Source organism: Bos indicus, chromosome 15 (genome assembly GCF_029378745.1).
Source record: "Bos indicus isolate NIAB-ARS_2022 breed Sahiwal x Tharparkar chromosome 15, NIAB-ARS_B.indTharparkar_mat_pri_1.0, whole genome shotgun sequence".
Lineage (NCBI taxonomy): Eukaryota > Metazoa > Chordata > Mammalia > Artiodactyla > Bovidae > Bos > Bos indicus.
The window spans coordinates 67,373,651-67,394,516 of record NC_091774.1 but is presented as its reverse complement, the minus strand read 5'-3'; the positions used below and the strand labels follow the sequence as shown (position 1 = coordinate 67,394,516).

The 20,866-nt window shown below is 48.0% G+C and overlaps 1 protein-coding gene across 14 annotated transcripts in view; it reads right to left on the bottom strand.

Annotated features, from left to right (window-relative positions):
- Positions 1–20,866, bottom strand: part of PRR5L (proline rich 5 like) — a 156,411-nt gene that overhangs the window by 9,181 nt on the left and 126,364 nt on the right. For 11 of the 14 annotated variants that reach the window (XM_070804055.1, XM_070804049.1, XM_070804050.1 and 8 more), the window contains 4 exons: positions 14,853–14,910; positions 10,191–10,282; positions 4,834–4,974; positions 1,099–1,225 (listed from right to left, as the gene is read on the bottom strand). In XM_070804055.1, the coding sequence (XP_070660156.1) occupies positions 1,099–1,225; positions 4,834–4,974; positions 10,191–10,282; positions 14,853–14,910 (418 nt within the window). The remainder of the gene's footprint in view (positions 1–1,098; positions 1,226–4,833; positions 4,975–10,190; positions 10,283–14,852; positions 14,911–20,866) is intronic. The other 3 variants (XM_070804056.1, XM_070804052.1, XM_070804051.1) reach the window with 3 other exon arrangements.

Below are 20,866 nucleotides of genomic sequence, written 5' to 3'. Positions count from 1 at the left end.
AGAAGGGATAAAAGGTTTCAAATTCAGGAAATCCCTTTCCACCTCTGCACCTGTGTGTGGGTGCTGGTCACCCCAGCCTCGGGTACCACCCATCCATCTAACAAATAGTTTTTGACTGTCTACTCTATGCCAGGGCTTCCCAGGTGGCACAGCAGTGAAGAATCTGCTTGCCAATGCAGGAGATGCAAGAGATGCAGGTTCAATCCCTGGGGTTGGGAAGATCCCCTGGAGGAGGAAATGGAAACCCACTCCATTGCTGGGACAGAGGAGCCTAATGGACTATAGTTTATGGAGTCACAAAGAATCAGATGCGACTTAGTGACTGCGTATGCACACACACTGCATTGCCAGGCAGCATTTTGGCTGCTGAAGTTAGAACCACAAGCCAAAAGTTCCTGCATTTGCGGGGGGTGGGTGGTTCCATTTCAGAGAGTAACTGAGGAATATCTTTTATGATATTCTATAGCTATTTCCTCATCTAGACCATAGTCTCACTGAAAGAAGGAATAGACTCATTTCATCTCTAGATTCTCCGGGGTGAGTAGTACAGAGCCTGAATTTTAGCTTTACAGCCACTGGAAAGAGGCCTCAGTGGGATTTGTCCCCCAGTCCAGGAGCCCCTGTCCTGCATGTGAAGTCCCTGGCAGTACCTACAGGAATGCAGTGGGCAGCCAGCAGCTGGATCTCCAGCCACACACCCAGTAAGCTGGCTTCACGTTTTGAGCCACTTTCAAAAGGAAATTCATCACTGGTGGTTTTTCCAGTCATGAGGGGGTAGGCTGCAGTCAGGCATGGTTTTTGGTATCAGATACAGGAAAGTTAACACTGCAGGCACCAAAACAGATCAAAGCCACTGATCAAAGATGTGAATCAGACAAGCACCACCACAGAAGTTCAGTATCCGTTCCTGGGGAGGAATCGGCCAAGCGGGGAGGTTACTGCAACAACCAGGCCAGAGGGAAACACGAGCAGTGAACATGTAGAGGTTTGCACAACCCACGTGGGAAGCAAAGGGCTTGGCAGGTCATCAGGGCTCAGGGAAACATAACTGGTACCAGTCATTGCGGCTCCTGGCAGCTTGAGAGCCGGCCCCCTTACCCAATGTGTACGTGGGGCCTGAGAGGCCACGGTCCTCGCTGATGCCAAGGAAAGGAGAAACCACCTGCTTCACCAGCTCCTCCAGCTGCAAATAACCCTCACTTGGGCCTGTGGGCTCGTGAACACTCTGGAAGTAAACACCCAAGAGAGACAGGTCAGTCCAAGTCACCATGGCCAGCGGCTTCTGGCCACCCTCCCACTACATTCCAAGCAGGCTGTATCCTCGTGGCTGAATGAAGGAAACCCAGGCTTGGAGCCCCAGGCACTGGTCCTGGGTGGCGGTGATCAGAACTGTGCATGGCAAGCACCGTGGCCTCTGTGGTGGGATCCCACCCCAAAGCAGGGCTGGTGGAACGGTGGGACTGTCCCCACCCCAGCTCCAGGGCTGAGGTCTGACCGGTCCCAATCACAGCCAGCTCACCCTCTCCGTCACAATAACTGTTCCACATCAGGCACACAGGAGCTTTATAAAGCACTTTCTATGTTTCACAGCACCTGCCAACAACCCTCACCATCCCCCCTTTTACACACAAGGAAAGTTAAGACTCAGAAAGCTTATGTAACTTGCCCAGGAAAATACAGCTGGTAAGGGGCCAAAACCCAGGCCTGGCACACAAGCTGCCTGGCTCTGAGCCCATCTTACTGCTCCTTGTTAACAGGCTGGAAAAGAAAGCGGGAGAGAATCTGGAAAAGACCAGAACAGCAGAAGAAAGGGAGCATCACTGTGGACCAGACACACATTTGGTACCAAGGTGAAGGGTCAGTTCAAAAGCACAGGAGTCCTCGGAGCTACAAGGAGCTGGAAAGTCATCGAGGTTTTCTAGAAAACCAGCTAACTCTGAAGGAATTCAATTTCTTGCTGGAAAGGCGTGGAAGCCATGTGTTTGTATGGAGGGCCTGCAAGAGAGCAAGGCTTCGTGGGCACTGTGCTCAGCCCAAAGGGCCAGCTGTCAGAGTCTCAAAGCGGAAGAGATTTTAAATCACTCTCGTTTGAAAAGAGAAAACTCTCCCCTGCACTGGAGTTTAGGAGCTGGGGCCAAGAAGGCGGAGGGGCCCGTCCTGCAGGTTGGATGGAGACCCCTGGGTGCAAGCTCCAAGGGAACTGGCTGCCGTGGTACCTTGTCAGCTCCATTACACTGAGATGGAGGCAGCTGGGGCAGTGGGAGGCAGGGGTGGCTTACCGAAACGAAAAGGAAGGCTGAGGAGGGGGCTACGGGGCAGAAGACTTGGTGGTTGCAGGACCGGGAAGGGGTCAGAATTGGTGCAGAGGAAACGTGAGCGAGGTTGTCTGGCACTTGAGGGGGCTGCTCATGGGAGAAGACCTGAGGGTTTTCCATGTCCCTCAGCAAGAGCAGAAGCACTGGGAAAGGCCAGCAAGATGCCTCGCTTGACACTCCACAAGGACCTGCTGTAGAGCGCAGGGAACTTTACTCATACCCTGTAATAACCTATATGAGAAACGGACCTAAAAGATAAGAGATCCATGTACACGTGTAACTGAATCACTTCGTGGTACATCTGAAAGTAACACAACATTATAAATCAACTGTACTGCAATATGAAACAAAAATTAAAAAAAGTAAAAACAGGTGGAATTTCAGAACTACTAATATGTGTAATGTGCTAAGTCACTCAGTTGTGTCCGACTCTTTGCGAACCATGGACTGTAGCCCTCCAGGCTCCTCTGCCATAGAATCCTCTGGGCAAGAAACCTGGAGTGGGTTGCCATTTCCTTCTCCAGGGGATCTTCCTGACCCAGGGATCGAACCCAGGTCTCCTACGTCTCCTACACTGGCAGGTGGGTTCTTTACCACTGGCAATGCTGCTGCTGCTAAGGCGCTTCAGTCGTGTCCGACTCTGTGCGACCCCATAGACGGCAGCCCACCAGGCTCCCCCATCCCTGGGATTCTCCAGGCAAGAACACTGGAGTGGGTTGCCATTTCCTTCTCCAATGCATGAAAGTGAAAAGTGAAAGTGAAGTAGCCCAGTCGTGTCCGACTCTTCGAGACCCCATGGACTGCAGCCCACCAGGCTCCTCCGTCCATGGATTTTCCAGGCAAGAGTACTGGAGTGGGGTGCCATTGCCTTCTCCGACCACTGGCAATATGGTATTACAAAAGCTTCTTTGTTAAAAAAAAATAAGTATCTATCACAACTAACTACAGAATTACATGTTGAGAAAAGAAAGGCTTCACTTAGGAAGGCACACGAGACTCTCCACAAGGGTGAGGGGATCCTCCAGGTGGCAGAAGGGAGAGGGGAGCCTTATTCATGCTCTCAGAGACCCACCCACAGCCTCAAAAGTAGAGCAGTTTCAGCCCCAAAACCACCTTGGTTGGGTTTCAGAGCTGAGGACACTTTTATCTCATTTTTTCACCCCTTGATATTTCTCATCTGCCTTCTCCCCACAAGACTCTTCCACTCTACGATTCCTAAGCACTAAACAAGAGAGGGATGCAGAGCGAGGAGAAGAGGCAAGAAGTGGGAAGGAAATTCTGAGCTGCATCAGAATCCCTGGGCAAAGAACCTGACTTGCACACAGCCCTCTGGGAAGGAGCTATCCTTGGCTTGGCTGCTGGACTGGCTATGCATTTGCAAGGCTCAGCACAAGATGAAAATGTGGGGTCCCTTGTTCAAAAATTAAGAATTTCCAGATGGTGATGAAAAGTGAAAGTGTTAGTCGCTCGGTCTTGTCTGACTCTTTGCTACCCTATGGACTGTAGCCCGCCAGGCTCCTCTGTCCATGGGTTTGTCCCAGCACGAATACTGGAGCTGGTAGCCATTCCCTTCTCCAGGAGGTCTTCCCAACCCAGAGATCGAACCCAGGTCTCCTGCATCGCAGGCAGATTCTTTACCATTTGAGCCATCAGGGAAGAGAATTAAACCCAGCATGGGATCCTGTTGGTGGGGGGAACGGGGGCGGGGGAGGACCCTGGGGCACTGACTGGCAGGGGGCACACTGGCTTGATTGGGCAGGTCCCCTCAGAAGGGACCATTCTAGGACAGTCTCAGACCTGCCTGCGCCTGCCAAGGAGAATCAGATCTCTAGGGTGGTCAAAGTCTCTGGTTCAGCCTCTTCCTGGACAGCCTAAGGATAGGACCTCATGACCCATGGGAGGAAAGGTTGAGCCCCTTGTATGTTTTGAGGAGGGAGGGTTGGTTCAGGGCCATTTTGGAAATGCACTGGGAAAGAGAAATGGCTCTTCTCTGTAGGAGAAGTAGGCAGGGAAAAACCAGCCCCAGATCTCTTGACGCTGTGGACAGTGCGGGCCCAGGCAGAGAAAACAGCAGTTCCAGCTACTGGGGCCCAACTTCCCTACAGCGGGGATGGTCCGAGGGCAGTACAACCTGCACGTTTCCTTTAGATCCAGAAGCTGCCACCCCTGCCACCCAGAGTCAGTCCTGGGCTGGGGAAAGACCGGCCTTTGTCACCGTCACACCCCCAGCCTCTGGCTTCCTGACTCCCAGAGGGTAGAAGAACATGTCCCAGGAGGCCCTCAGGAAAATGATGCCAAATTCCCCACGTTAAAGGGACCATCGCTTATGGGGCATCTTCAAGTGTCCTGGGAGACTGCGGGAGGAGAGGGACCTTGACAGGGCTCGCTGCACGCACAGCAAACGGACAAAGGAACTGGAAGGTGACCGATGACACTAAAGAAGACAAACTGAGCCAGGGTGCTCCAGCCACAGGGGCCCTTTCCCTCATCCCTCAGTGACGTCTCCGTCGCGCCTCACCTGCAGGATGAGCAACATCTGGACGATGGACGAGGGCAGCTGGGGCTGCGCTAGCAGCAGCAAGTCCTCCAGCTTCACCTTCAGCAGCACCAGGTCGCGGAAGCCCAGCAGGGAAATCTGGCGGATGGTCAGCTCCTGACCCTGGTGGAAGAGAAGAGGCAGCAGCGGGACGTAAGAGCTTGTGGGATCTGTCACCAACCACATGGGAGCCAGGACCACAATCAGAGGGTGGGACTGGTGTCTCCAAGGCCCAGGGGGGCTGTTGAAGAGAAGAATATTTGACCCCTGTTCCTTCAGAATGAAAGCTTCATTTAAGATAAGGTATGACTCATGGGTTCAAAAAGATCCATGCACCCCAATGTTCATAGCAGCGTTATTTATAACAGCTGAGACATGGAAACAGCCTAAATGCCCCTAGGCAGATGGCTGGATAAAGAAGCTGTGCACACACACACACACACACACACACACACACACACACACACTGGAACACTCAGTTCAGTTCAGTCGCTCAGTCATGTCCGACTCTTTGCGACCCCATGAATCACAGCACGCCTGGCCTCTCTGTCCATCACCAACTCCCGGAGTTCACTCAGACTCACGTCCATCGAGTCATTGATGCCATCCAGCCATCTCATCTTCTGTCGTCCCCTTCTCCTCTTGCCCCTAATCCCTCCCAGCATCAGAGTCTTTTCCAATGAGTCAACTCTTCACATGAGGTGGCCAAAGTACTGGAGTTTCAGCTTTAGCATCATTCCTTCCAAAGAAATCCCAGGGCTGATCTCCTTCAGAATGCACTGGTTGGATCTCCTTGCAGTCCAAGGGACTCTCAAGAGTCTTCTCCAACACCACAGTTCAAAAGCATCAATTCTTCAGTGCTCAGCTTTCTTCACAGTCCAACTCTCACATTCATACATGACCACAAGAAAAACCATAGCCTTGACTAGATGGACCTTTGTTGGCAAAGTAATGTCTCTGCTTCTCAATATGCTATCTAGGTTGGTCATAACTTTTCTTCCAAGGAGTAAGCGTCTTTTAATTTCATGGCTGCAGTCACCATCTGCAGTGATTTTGGAGCCCAAAAAAATAAAGTGTGACACTGTTTCCACTGTTTCCCCATCTATTTCCCATCAAGTGATGGGACCAGGTGCCATGATCTTCGTTTTCTGAATGTTGAGCTTTAAGCCAACTTTTTCACTCTCTACTTTCACTTTCATCACTACTCAGCCATAAAAAGAATGGAATTTTGCCATTTGCAACAATAAGGATAAATCTGGAGGGTATTTATGCTAGGTAAAATCAGACAGATAAAGACAAATGCTGTACCTTATCACTTACAAAACAAACTAATGAATATAACAAAACAGAAACAGACTCATAGAGAATAAACTGGTGGTTACTAGTGAGGAGAGGGAAGGGGGCAGGGGTAACACAGGGCTAGAGGATGGACAGGTACAAACTACCAGGTATAAAAGAAATAAGCTACAAGGATATATTGTACAGCACAGGGAACATAGCCAATATTTTACAGTAACTTTAAATGGAGTACACTCTATAAAAACACTGAATCACTGTATTGTAAACCAATATTGTATCACTGTAAACTAATACTGTGAATCAATTATATGTCAATAAAAAAGTAAGGTGTGACTCAACCTGCCTAAACGACGCAAAGGTGACACAAGGCACATGTATTGAGGGTCGTGCTGTGCTGTGAGTGAGGAAGGAGGAAGAGGAGGAAACAAGAGGAAAGATAGACAGCGCCTCCCTACACTCAAGGCTGTGTCCTCAGCTTCAGCCATTCAATATTTGTGGACCAATCGTATGCCAGGCAAAGAAGGAAATATAGGACCTGTTAAGACTCTTCTGCCAATGCAAGTAACGTAGGAAGGAAAATCACTGAAGACGTAGAAGAAAAGGATTTGTTCAACCACGTAGATAGGGGCTGAGGATGAAAACAGTGACTGATAATTGTAAGAGCTGATCCTTATCTTAGGAAGGCTAAGTAAGACCCTTACCTCTGACCATGTGCTGGGCTTGATTCTCAACATGCCAGATATAAATGGCACGTTTGATCCTCATGACCACTTCTGAGATAGATATCGTAATAAAACCCAATCCACAGAAGAACAACCCTATACCCAGACTGACAGGAATTTACCCAAAGTAGAGCTGGATCTCAAAGATAAAGTATTTGATTCTAGAGCTCCTAAAGTTTCCCAAAACAGAAAGGGAAAGCAGGGCCCATTCCCAGACACTCCTTTGCATGTGTGTACACAGCACATACCCCAATTGGCTGCTCTTAGAGAAGATGAGATATCATCAGGGTATCCTCCCAAAGGGATGTGGCCTCCCATTCCTCAAGTTGGTCAAGACTTAAGGAAGCTTTGCACTTCCTATAACTCCGTAGGGTTTAGAGAAACATGGGCAAGAGTGGTTTTGCCATTCTCACAGCCCCCTACTCTCCAGTCCCAAGAGATACACCCCACCCACACCTCACAGGCTCAGTTTAACCATTTCTTCTCTTAAAATTTTTTTCTTTAGTTCTAAGTTCTTTTTTTGGGCTGCTTGAAACACGTAGGATCTTAGTTCCCTGACCAGAGATCAAACCCATGCCCCTGGAGTGGAAGCATGGAGTCTTAACCACAGACCACCAGGGAAATCCCTAACCACTCCTTCTTGATTGCCTTCCCTGGCCACCCCCAATGGTAGTGGTCCCCCACCTTTCCCAAGGTCCTACAATTTCTATTCTTTGCACCACATCTTAGCAGTTGGCACTGACTGCCTATCTCATAAGTGTCTGTGCCCTTGCTTCCTCTCCAGGACTCCATTCACTCTACAAGACAGAAAAAGGCAGGCAAGTTTCTACACCCTTGAATACTGTGGGCACTCAAACACCTTTATCCAGTGAGGAAGCAGGTCTCACGCAGACACTTATGCAGGAAGTTAGTGTCTAGACTAACAGACACCCCGAGGGTGTTATTACCAGTAGTAAGAGCCCAGGGGTTCTCCAAGTGGGGTATCTGTATCAGCAGCAGCACTTGGGAAATTGTGGGTGGGCGAGGTGGATGGGGCAACAGCATATGTTGCAACATCTTACAGTTTTTCTTAAAAAAAAAAAATTTTTTTTTTTTTTTTTTACTTAATTATTTAGCTGCTCTGGGTCTTAGTTACAGCATGCACAATCTTCACTCTTCATTGCTGCATGCGGGGATCTTTAGTTGTGACATGTGAACACTTAGTTGCAGCATGAGGGATCTAGTTCCCTGACCAGGGACTGAACCCTGGCTCCCCTGCCCTGGGAGCATGGAGTCTCAGCCTCTGGACTACAAAGGAAGTCCCAGATCTTACAATTTTTTAAGAGAAGCAGGACAGTGTCATCCTCAGATCCACACAACTGGGCTCCTGCCTGAATCTGGGGCTAAGGGAGCCCTTCTTGACCCTCCAATACCAGGGCCAAGCCCACTCAGCTTCCTCACTCCCCATTCTAACTCCATCTAGTGGGGAATTCCCTGGCAGTCCAATGATTAAGTCTCTGAGCTTCCACTGCAGGGGGTGAGGGTTTGATCCCTGATCTCCTGGTCAAGGAACTAAGATTCTGCATGCCTCGAAGCACGGTGAAAAAGAGAAAAAACCCATCTGGGTATCTCTATCTTGGAATTCCCTGTAGACACAGGGAATCTTAAGAAGGACCTAGGTCTACACCCCTTCTCCAGTAGGGCTGCCAAATAAACCAGAGGCTGTCCAGTTACATTTGAATAAATTTCTAGTATAAGTATGTCCCAAATATTGCATTGTTTATTGTTTATCTGAAATTTAACTAGGCATCCTGTAGGTCAATTTGTGTTATCTGGCAACCCTGCCTCCCAAGCATGTCGTCTTAAGACCCACTGCTGGCCAAGGAGTGAGTATTGCAGCAAAGGGACAAGTCTGTGGACACAGAGGGTGAGCCATCCACAGAAAAGCTATAAATCCTCTCATGGGGGCGCAGCGGGGAGCAGGGATGGGATGAAAAGAGCAGTGGGCTGCAGGCCACACACTTCTACTGGAATTGTTAGGGGCAAACTGGAATTGGAAAAAGGGACTCTGAAGGCGTAATCTTCTGATTTTAAAATATTTGACATGTATTTAAAAGAACCCAGAATTCCTTTAAGACAGCATTCAGAGCAAACAAAGCCCGTGGGCCCTTACCTCTGGTACAAGGTAATTCCTATCAATGGCTTCACATCTAATCTAACCTGATTGCATGCTGCTACTGCTGCTGCTGCTAAGTCGCTTCAGTCGTTTCCGACTCTGTGCGACCCCATAGACAGCAGCCCACCAGGATCCCCCATCCCTGGGATTCTCCAGGCAAGAACACTGGAGTGGGTTGCCATTTCCTTCTCCAATGCATGAAAGTGAAAAGTGAAAGTGAAGTCGAGCAGTCGTGTCCAACTCTTTGCGACCCCATGGACTGCAGCCTACCAGGCTCCTCCGTCCATGGGATTTTCCAGGCAAGATTACTGGAGTGGGGTGCCATTGCCTTCTCCGAACCTGATTGCATGCGAAGGCTTAACCCCAATGGGAAGAGCTATTGTGAGCACACAGCAACGGAAGCCTATGACAGACACGTACACTTTGGAGAAGAACATCTATTGGTCAGTCTGCCTGAGGGCGTGTCTATTCTCACCAGGCACTGACCAATCCTGTTCTTGGCCCCTGCAGCAGGGTAGAGGGAAACCAGCACATGGTAGAAATGAGCAGAGCTCGCAGAATAAGAAGCATAAGAGATGCTGTTCATCTCGTACTCTAAATTCCTCATTCTGCAGGAGATGAAACGGAGCCATGCTCAGAGACGGGAAATGAGTTTGCCTACACTCAACTACAGATTCCTAGTCCGCAGTTCTTTCTGCTACATCATGGGCCTTCTCGTCTTCAGGAAATCGCTTACGGAGAGCAAGGAACACTACTCCTTTCCCGGAATTTGGGAGTCACAGGAAACTTGCCAGACCACTATGCTTCAAAGAAAGTGGGGAGGGGAAAAAAGGAAAGAAAAGGAAAAAAGTCTCCTTCCCCCATCTTCCCTTATTTCTGAAAAGAAGAAACAAACCACTCTAAGAAGATACAGACATCCTCAAAACCAAGAGGGAAAGGAGAGCCTACAAATTGCTAGGTATGCATGCACTGTTCGCTGCTTGAGGTTAGATGCTAAATATAGAACAGAGTGCCTTCCAAAGATGTCCGAGGTCCTGATCCAACTCGGGCAGTGCCCAGGCTCCTGGTTTTCCCTCATTCGCTGGCAGGCCCCAGGGGGCACCGGTCAGGGAGTAAGACAGACTGCCCAGGCCGGCAGGAGATCGTTCCCCAGTGAGACTGACCTGAACTGGATAGAATATGGCCTGCAGGGTGGGGAGAGTCTCAGTGAAGAAGTGGTCCCAGACTTCAGCCAGAACCTCAATGCGATTTTCACCTACACAAGGGCGAGAAGATGGGAGGGGAGAAAGAAAGAGAAGAATGTGGTCATTACTCACAGGAGTGGTTGGGAGGCAGTTCCTAGTCAAATGGAGCACAGGCGGGGTGTTGCGGGGGAAAGCTCATTACGTATATTGGATCTCTAAGTGCTACTACAGTAAACATGGAATTGGATGGGAAGATGATCAAGAATATGCAAATATGCCTTCTCTCCCTTAGTCCATAAAAGGGAGCTGAATTTTGAAAAGCACATAATTGCAATCATCATGAGAATGGTTACAACATGATCAGGCCCTGTGCTAGACTATTATCTATAAGTAATCTCATGAATGGATGTTATTACCCTGCTTTACAGCTCAGACATGCCAGGTATCTGGGCTCAAAGGAACACAGGTAGAATGCCAAGCTGGGCTTCCAGAACCCATGTTCTTGCCAGTATAATCCAGCAAGATCAAGTGCACAGTTAAATATTATCTTTTTTTTTTTTTTTGCAATCACTAAGACACTGGTTTTTCAGTCTAGATTTGAGCTATCACTTGAGAAAGATGGAAAGAGGACTTAGAAACTATCACCTGCACCCACTGTAACTGGAAAGGCATTACTCTCTGAACGGTCATCTGCAAAACACAGCCACCTCCTGACGCCGTGTCTATCCACACCCCCGGGATCAGGAAGCCCAGCCCTGGCCAAGCACTCCCCCCAGGCTAGATGGACACAGGTCACCCAACACCACCGGAAGGCTGTTTGAGGAACTTTTGCACCTGCAGGAAAGGCGGGCACTGGCAGAGGGGAGTCGGCACGGTGGCTGCTGTTTAATGACCTAGATAGCAGAGCTGACTGGGCACTGTCTCTGCCCAGCTGAGGCAGGGAAACTGGGTCAGCCGAGATTAAACACTGAGAGATGCGTCTGGCAATACATTGCCAGATCCACTGAACAGATCTTGAAAGATTCACTTAGTGATGTCCATCTATTAGTTTAACGGACAACAAAAGCAGTGGCTGCGAGAGAGAACAGAATGAAGCCATGACTTTTAACTGGCAGGACCAAAGATGTGCCGATTTTAAAAGGTCAGAGTGAAATACACCAGGGAAAATGCAAATCCATAACACCCTCTACTCTCCTTTGTAATTAGCCAAGAGCTAATTCCACTCTGGTGGAATCACTCATTCACTTCTCTGTCTCCTCCACTAGAACGGAAGTAATGGCACCGGCCCTGTCTTCCTGCTCACCTTTCTATTTCTAGTGCTTAGCATGGTGCCAGACACATTGGTGATTCACTGTTTGGAATTCTTTGATTGAATGAATGGCAAGTATTGAGTATATAGGTTTTTGTAAATGCCAAGGCTGGTGAGTGGAAGGAGGTTACCTTTTAACCCAAATACGGGACAGGACAGAGCAGGCAGGACTTATTAGTCAGCCCCAACATTTTCCTTTCCTCTTAGATAAAGAAAACCACACCATGGCAACCTGGCTGGGGAGAGTCTGTTTTCTTCTTCTGTATCTTCATCCTCTTCTGAATTCCCCTTCTAAGTGAATTTTATTTCAGCCCCGTACACTCACCATCCTCCCTCCATGCCACAGGGCTTTTGCACATGCTTGTTCCTTTGTCGAGACTATTCTCTGCCTTCTCTCTTTGCCTAACCTACATCAGTTTATCTTCATAAACAGAAGATGTATTCATCTTCTTCATAGTTTCAACTCCAGCATCACTTCCATAGGAAAGTCTCCCCCATTGGTCAAACCCCCCTGTTATGGATTGTATTCTTAGTACTTGTCTCAGTTACAGTTTTATATTTGGTGGTGATTTGATTGATACATGTCTCCACTACAGGCTGTGAGCACCTTCAGGATTTGTAATCCTATGAAGTTTTGCTCACCACTGTGTTCTCAGCACCTAGCAAAGCACCTGGCATAATAGATAATCAATAAATGTCTGAATGAATCAATCAGTCACCATCCTCTTTTCAAAGGCAGGTTTGCTAGTTCACTGCAGGGAGGAGTCAGGAAATCAAGAGGACAGTTTGCAACATTGGGGCATGCTTGTGCCTAAAGCCAACATGAACCCCAACACTTGGAGAGAGTGTCTCAAAGGAGAAAAGGCTATGCCATCTCCTTTACTGATGGCCCTTACCCTGAGCCTTCCATCACAGAGACGAGCAGAGGCCCTGCCGACTAGAAAGATAGGACAGAAAGCCTGCTGCTCAGTGCTCCTCCTACTTTCTCCCCTTCACCTCCAAGACTGAGTACTCATTGGCACATGTAGTCATCATTCAACCCAGCAATGGGAAGGTGCGTCTCCTGGGAACCTGGGTCTAATTGTCAGCTTCAAACTTCAGAGAGGAATGGAGGTTTTGGAAAGTGTTCAGAGAAGAACATCAGAGAGACAAGCTAAACAGAGTAGCCTGGGGAGGAAAGAGTTAATGGGAGGAAGTGACTCTACCTCCAAGAACAGCCCCCAAGTCAAGGGCTTAGTCCTCTACAAAGATGAAAGGGGTCTGGATGGAAGCTTCTAGATGATTATCTTATTAAAAACTGTCCTCTAATTGCCACAGAGGTTTAGATCAGAGGTGTACAGAATAAGTCTGAGAAATTCTTTAAAGCCAAGGTCACTAAAGCTCTAGAAAATATTACTGAAACTAACAAGGCATATTCTCCCTATGAAAGAGAACCACATAGCTAGGGGCTGCCTCTGTCCCTTCTGCAGCCATCAGTCAGGGTGGACGTGTATAAGTCAGGTCGATAAAGTACAGGTTATTCAATGATAAGACAGATTCCAAACTTGATTTTATAGCAAAACACTTTCATCCAATAAAATCTTTCTTGGAGTTATAACATACAAAATTAACATGTAGAGATGTTCTGGTTGAAGATGTAAGAGCACCTTCACTGTGCAGAAAGGACCCTGCCGCCCAACCTGCAGGACAAGAAGGGACCCAGCAAGAACATCCCGGCCACTGCCCTCCAGTCACGCTTTGGAGCAGAAACACAGAAACTTGGATGCTCTTGTTTCTCCTATCAAGCTCTGCGCCTGAGTGTTCACTCTGAATGTAGTTATGTTGAGTGTCACCTGGGTGACAGACCATCAGCTTTCCCTTTTAAGGTCCCTTGAATCTCTAGTTTTGCTCAGGATCTCGTTCATAACTCTGGTTATCCACATTTCCAGGAGCATATAACTCTCAAATAACTCTCCAAATGACTTACAAACAACGTGGTCGAAGACGTGGAAGCCACCCACCTTTCACGCCTAGGTATTAGCCCCGCTCCAAAATGCAAAAAGGCCATGAAGCGCTCAACGTAATTGCATTCGAGGGAAACAAGGCTGCAGGTTCAGTCAACTCTTGAGTAGACAGAGGTTAATTTCGAACCTCTGGTTTTTCAAAGTTTTGGTGAGCACTCACTGGGTGCCAAGCCCTGGGACTTTCCAGGGTCAGTTTCTCATTTTTCTTCCTACTTTGGCTTTCTGGGAGACACGGACACAAGTGTCTTTCCCAGAGAAGGGGAAGAGAAAAAGGGATGGTCCACTGCCTGATACATCTGAATCTAGAAGTAAACTTGATCAACAGTAGAGGTCTCTGGGCTGGAGTAGGAAAAAAAGAAGGAACCAGTATGCATACCTACTATGTGCCAGGACAGCACTGTGCTGGTTCTACTCCCATATCCCGTACAATCCCTACCTCCATTTTATCATTTAAAACATTATTTGAAAAACCAAGACTCAAAGCAACGAGAAACTTTCCAAAAGTCATCCAAGAAGTAGTGGCAAGCTGCAACCAGGATCCACGTTGACGGGAGCTGACAGTAGCCATCAGTGGAGCCATGGGATCTATTGGCCAACTCTTGTCTTCATCCCAGCTCCCAGCTCCATCCAATGCCTTTCTATCAGTTAGACTCTAGAATCTTTTAAGGCTGGGGAAATTTTCTTTGCTTATTAAATCTTACCCCACTGAGTGGGTGCCTGCTAAGTCTCCCTCAAATGAGTGGACCATCTGACAGATACGACCTCAAGAAACAGTGAAAGTCTGCTCAGTCATGTCTGACTCTTTGTGACCCCATGGACTGTAGCCTGCCAGGCTCCTCTGTCCATGGAATTCTCTAGGCCAGAATACTGGAGTGGGTAGCCATTCCCTTCTCCAGGGGATCTTCCCAACCCAGGGATCGAACCCAGATCTCCCACATTGCAGGCAGATTCTTTACCATCTGAGCCACCAGGGAAGCCCCAAGAAACAGTACAAAGGTCAATAGGAAATAGCCTGGATCAGACCAGAGGGAACAGGATCTACAGTATAATGTATTCCTTCAAAGGAGACTCCTGGCATACATCTTTTGAAAACCAGCCCTTATGGGGGTCTCCCAAGAGGCCACCCTAATTCCCCCTCATTTCTCAAGCAGTCTGACTTGCACTGCCAGGAGTGACTCAAACTGAAACGCTGCCGCCTAGCTGGAGAAGAGGCGGCTGGGGTGACTCACGCGCTTGGAGCCTGCCTCTCTTGGACAGACTCATTTCATCTGTCCAAGCATCAAAGGCTGAGTCAGAGTTCCCACCAGATGGGGGCTGCCTTGTACTTGCCTTCACACAGCTTGATCTTCTCCTCCACGAACAGCAGTCCTTTTGCTAGAAGCTGGTTCTGCCAAAAGAGAACAGAGGACACAAGACTTCACTGCGTGACTAACCCTTGTCCACTCTAGGCGGGTGAAGGCATGGAGTTCTAGGCACTTGGACACTGTCATGCCTCCAGGCTGAAGAAGCCTTCGATCCTCTAGGAAGGCTGAGGCTTCGGGAGGAGTCAGCGAGACAGTCCGTCACGAAGGAGACGAAAGCCAAACCCAACCGGCATTCCCATCCCTCCAACCAGGGAAGATGTGACCACAAGCTTGGCTGGACTGTCTGGAAGGACTAGGGTGGACACCCAATGTCCTTTGAGCCCTTCATATAAACTCAGAAAGTGGAGCGTGGAGGCAATGGAAAATTATGCAGAAACGATAGACTTTTTATAAAAACTGACGGTTTCTCAAGCTAGCATGAAAGAGACGGCCTGCAAAATTTTAAGCAGCAGTGAGTATATGTCCCTCAGTGAGTGAGTGCATGAGAAAGTTGTGGGAAAACAGAGTAAGAAGAAGTCCCTTTGCAATTGCAACTAACAACTGCTTTGCAGATATCACAGGATATTTATTCCTCGTCTCATCTGATTCTGACCCTCCCAATAATCTGACCAAGTTGGTGCTATTACCCTGTGACTTTACTGATGGTCAGGGTAGACTTGCCCACAGGAGACAGACTCAATCTTCCTGGCTCCACCAGCCATGTTCTTTTTACTCTGCCTTGCTACCTTCCAGTAGGTCTTCCCACCCAGATCCCCTTCTTCCCTCAAAAGGCTACAGCTGGTCCCACACAATGCAGGCAGCTTTTCCAAAGGTCACAGAATCTCAGAGATGCCTCACCACTTACCTCACATCTTTAGATAATCAAAGGCCTATGCTTATGGCATGGGGGATCCACAGTGGTATATATCCTATCAAAAACCTATGCATTTCTTAGTGTTCTCCTTTAGAAAAAGCTAAAACCCTGTTACCATGATGGTGAGCGTGTACATGGCAGAGAGGAAAGATCAGACAGGTGTTCAAGTCCAGCTCAGCCACTTTCTAGCTGTGTGATCTTGGGCTTCCTTTCCTGAGTCCTGAGCCCCCTCATCTGTAAAACAGCATCACACCAGCAATATCATAAAGTTCTTATAATATTATAAATATACACACAGGGACTTCCCTGGTGGTCCAGTGGTTAAGACTCCAAGCTGCCAATGCTGTGGACGTGGGTTCGATCCCTGGTTGGGGAACTAAGATTCCACATGATGTGTGGCACAGCCAAAAGATTAAATACACACACACACACGCACACGTGCGCACACACACACACACACCCACAGTAATCAATGGTAATGGGCAGTGACGACAATAGTTGCTCTCTTAACCCAACTATCTTCACGAAAGAACAGGTGGGTAAAGAGATTCGATAATGAATGGACCCACATCAAACATATTAAAGTAGTTTATCAAAAGCACTATCACATTCCTGTGACTAATACATATATATGGAATTTTAGAGACCCAATTAAAATTTCCAGGCTATAACCTAATTTGAAAAGTAATTAGCCATCATTTAGTTTCAAAATGGAGTCCCAACTCAAAGTTACAGTGACATCCTATGGGAGTCCACCAACTCTGTTAAAGGGAAAAAGATCAATTCCTTTCCTAGGAATGATGGAACAGACAAGTAATGACAGTGAAAGTCTGTGTCCTCTGCCTTCCACCAAGCACACGAATCCCAGAAGCAAGAAAAACACCACAGCACCACTGAGATGATCACAATCAGGACTTTGTGCCACCTTAGCTGGGCAGGAATGGATGGCACAGGTGTTTCCAGATGTAACCAACCCCCAGCAAATGGCTCTGAGCAAAAATCCCAATTCAGGCCTGAAGTCTGTGCCCTGGTCCCTTTCACTGGCCCAGAGGATGTCTTAGGAGGTCCCCAGGTGCTCTGTGCGAGGAGTCCTGATGCCTTGCTCTCCATCACTGCCTCCATTGCCAACACGGGTACCCCAGCCTTCTTCCAAAATAGCCACAAATCCTCCTTAATTTCAAGTTTCTGAGATTTACCTCCAAATGTACGAGAGACTCCTCCCTGTAATGCAGGTTTCATCGTTATGTTCCTGCACTGTAATTATTTACATTTTAAAGGTGAGGGGTGTCCAAGGCACCGAGAGAAATAAAAGCCTAGTCCAGGTTATATCATTAGTCAGTAATAGTCAATATATCCCATGCGTCAGGATTTTAGGTTCTTAGGGGTGAGGACCATGTAATTTAGGTTACCTGGCTTGGAGAACAATGCTTAAAACATGGTAGAAGCTAATAAATATTCACTGAGTACATATTGCCTGTTTGGATGTTAGAGACCATTTTTGCTTTTAAGAAATCAAGGTAAGAGAATGTTTTTAAGAGAGAAAGTGACGTAAGTCCCTAAAATTCTAGTACGAAATAGGCTGTGTGCTCAGTCGTGTCCTACTCATTGTGACTGTAGCCCACCAGGCTTCTCTGGCCATAGAATTTTCCAAGCATAAATACTGGAATGAGTTGCCATTTCCAACTCCAGGGAATCCTCCCAACCTAGGGACTGAACCCAAGTCTCCTGGGCTCCTGCATTGGCAGGTGGATTCTTTACCACTGAGACATCTGGGAAGCCAAAATTCTAATACCCTTAGGCATTTGTACATTTTGCTCTTATTTTACAAATGGCATTTTATTCCTTTGATGAAAACTACTTTGCATCTTACTAGACAAACTTTAAAACATGGCATAGGCTCTCCTTCCTACTCTTTTCCAGGTCCTCCCCCTACAAGGAGACATTTGGGGAAACTTTTTTTAAAACTAAGGAAGTCATTTGTGTATTATGGAAGAAATGGAAAAGAAAACATTCTTGTTAAATTTCTCATGATACATAGCATAGAAATTCTGTAGCTTAGATTAAAATAAGAGTAACAGAAACCTGAGGTGAAAAGGGGCCTTCAGAATCATCTAGTCATTCTCACCTCTCGCCAGCCCTGTGGTCCAAATCAAATGGTCACACACAGTTTCAGTAATTTTTTAGGTTGGACTCATTTTCCAGAAAGCTAAAGCACCTTTCAAAAGCATCTTAAAGAAAGCATTTTTACTCCTAGGCTTTATAGATTTTGCTCTTATTTTACAGTTGAATAAACTGCAACTAGAAGTACAATCTCCAGCTTTTATTTGGCACGTGCTAAGTGAACTCGATCTTTTGGGCTAGCCTGGCCCTCAGCCCCACCTCTCTGGAGAGTCGCCCGCCACCTACTCAGTGACACTCGGCCCCCTCTTGCATGCTTGAGCCCTTTGAACCCAGTCTTCATCTCCGGCTACGCTGATTGGCTGGATGCCCACCCTCCGACCCACCTAAGTCTCAAACTGAGCCAATCACTTGCTCTCCTGGGAACTGTAATCAACCAGGCCCCCTTTGATCCAAAGGGCCCTGTAATCCTAAGGTCCCAGTGCTTTGAAAGGACTTATGCTCTGCAGTTGCCTTCCTCACTTTGTAATATTTTTTATTTTTTAAATCTGTTTTTTAAAAGAGAAGGCTGACGGGGCAATGGAGCTCACCCCAAGGGCTTGACTTCAGCTCACTTGTGGTCTTGTCTCCTACAGCCACCCCAGGAGGGGGGGTTTAGGTCCCTGCTCCCCACCCCCTGCTGTTCCTTGCCCTGCCAATCTCCCCTGCCCTGCCCCACCACTGCTGTCATCCTACTCCTAAGGCGATGACAGGGTCGCGTCGGTGGGGGCCCAGGCCTGGTGCCTTACAGCATCTTGCAGAAAGCCAGGCGGCAGACCTCCCTGCCCTGGGCTGGCAGAGCTCTGGCTTGAGTGCTGGTGACTCAGTGGAGGCCTCTTGACCACCCCTGATCTATGTACCGAGACCGTGAAGGTTATAACTCTTGGGGGTCCCCTGTCCATGGTGGGTGGCAGCTGCAGGTCCATGGGAAGGGAAGTGCCTTCCACGCCCCAGTAGCAACCACACTTGCATTCTGCGTCTGCAAATGATGAAGCCCACCCTGTCTGCTGATCACTGCACCCAAGGACACACCAACTGGACATCTGTGCAGCTTAAAACGGCTGAGACTTAAAGAAAAAAGAAGAGAAAAACAGCCTGGATTCAGAGACCTAGCTTGTCTTTCTAAGCGTCTGTTCCCCCTGGCCTCACCTGCCAGTATTCCCAGCCCCAGATAAACACCTGACTCTAGAAGGTGCTGAGAAAATGTACGGGAACAGAGCTGGAGAAGATCCCGACTTTCCTCTTGTCCCACTCCCTGCCCAGTGGCACCAACCCCATCACCTCCCAACCCAAAGGCTTTGAGCCAAAGAACCAGTTATATTCAATAGCAGCCGCCTAGGAAATGGGCCAGTTGTTACTTAATGCAGCCCCCATAAATGAACTTGGACGGGGAATACATAGCCCTCTAATGAAGTGGCAGAGGATCCAGAAGGGAAAAAAAAAAACAAAACAGCTGACCTGTGTTTATGAAGATGTTGAAAATGGGCTGCCAGCAGAAAAACAAGGCTTTGGGGAAAAAAAAACGCAACAAAACAAAACACAAGGGTGTCTGTGGAAAAGTATCAAAACTATGCAGTCTTCAGCTCATCCTGGGTAATCCTGGAGAGTGGGCAGAAGGAGCTGGGGAGGACAGAGGAGAGAGTGGGCCTGGGACAACTGCAGGGCTCCTCCCTGACCCGGCCAGAAGGACTCCGGAAAATGAAGAACCAACAAGCTAGGAGTTGGGGTGAATGATGCTACTCCCACACAGGGTAGGAGCTCCGTAAATGCTTAAGGCTGCTAACCATCCATTGCTTCTGGTGCTTTAGCAGTGATGATGACAGTAAGAACAGAAAGGATGACAGGAGGGATAACACTGGTTTTTACTCTTTGTCAGGCACTGTTTTGTACCCTTAGAATGCGTGATCTCACTTTACCGTTGCCCAAACTGAGGCCCTTTATACAGAAGAAGAAACTGAGGATCAGAGAAGTGAAAGTGAAAGTCACTCTGTTGTGTCTAACTCTTTGCGACCCCATGGACTAAACAGTCCATGGCATTCTCCAGGCCAGAATATTGGAGTGGTAGCCTTTCCGTTCTCCAGGGGATCTTCCCAACCCAGGGATTGAACCCAGATCTCCCGCACTACAAGCGGATTCTTTACCAGCTAAGCCACAAGAGAAGCCCAAGAATACTGGGGTGAATAGCTTATCCCTTCTCCAGCAGATCTTTCCGACCCTGGAATCAAAATACGGTCTCCTGAATTGCAGGCAGATTCTTTACCAACTGAGCTATCAGGGAAGCCCTGAGGTTCAGAGAAGCAACTAGCAAATGTGAGACCAGAACTGGCATTCAGGTTGGTTGGAATCCAAAGCCCAAATCTTTCCCCCAGCATATGACTCTGTTTTACTTCAGCAATGATGATAAAAAAAAAAAAAATACTAAGGTGAACAGCTATCATTCCTTGATGGCTCAGTTTGTATTATACAAAGCACTTAATATATGTCATCTCCTCTAGTAACTGGCAACAATCTTTGGAAGTAGGTACTGTGATTACAGCTGCTGCTAAGTTGCTTCAGTCGTGTCCGACTCTGTGAGACCCCATAGACGGCAGCCCACCAGGCTCCCCCTCCCTGGGATTCTCCAGGCAAGAACACTGGAGTGGGTTGCCATTTCCTTCTCCAATGCATGAAAGTGAAAAGCGAAAGTGAAGTCGCTCAGTCGTGTCCAACTCTTAGTGACCCCATGGACTGCAGCCCACCAGGCTCCTCCGTCCATGGGATTTTCCAGGTAAGAATACTGGAGTGGGGTGCCATTGCCTTCGTGATTACAGCTAGATTATCACTGAGAAAACTGAGTTTCAGAGAGGCTAGGTAACATGCCTACAGTCACACAGCCAGAAAGTGTTCTGGCAAGGACTGGGATTCATACCTTCCCAGCAGAAAGGCTGGTGGTTTTAGGCATCACACTCTTCTGCCCAGTCAGTTGGAGA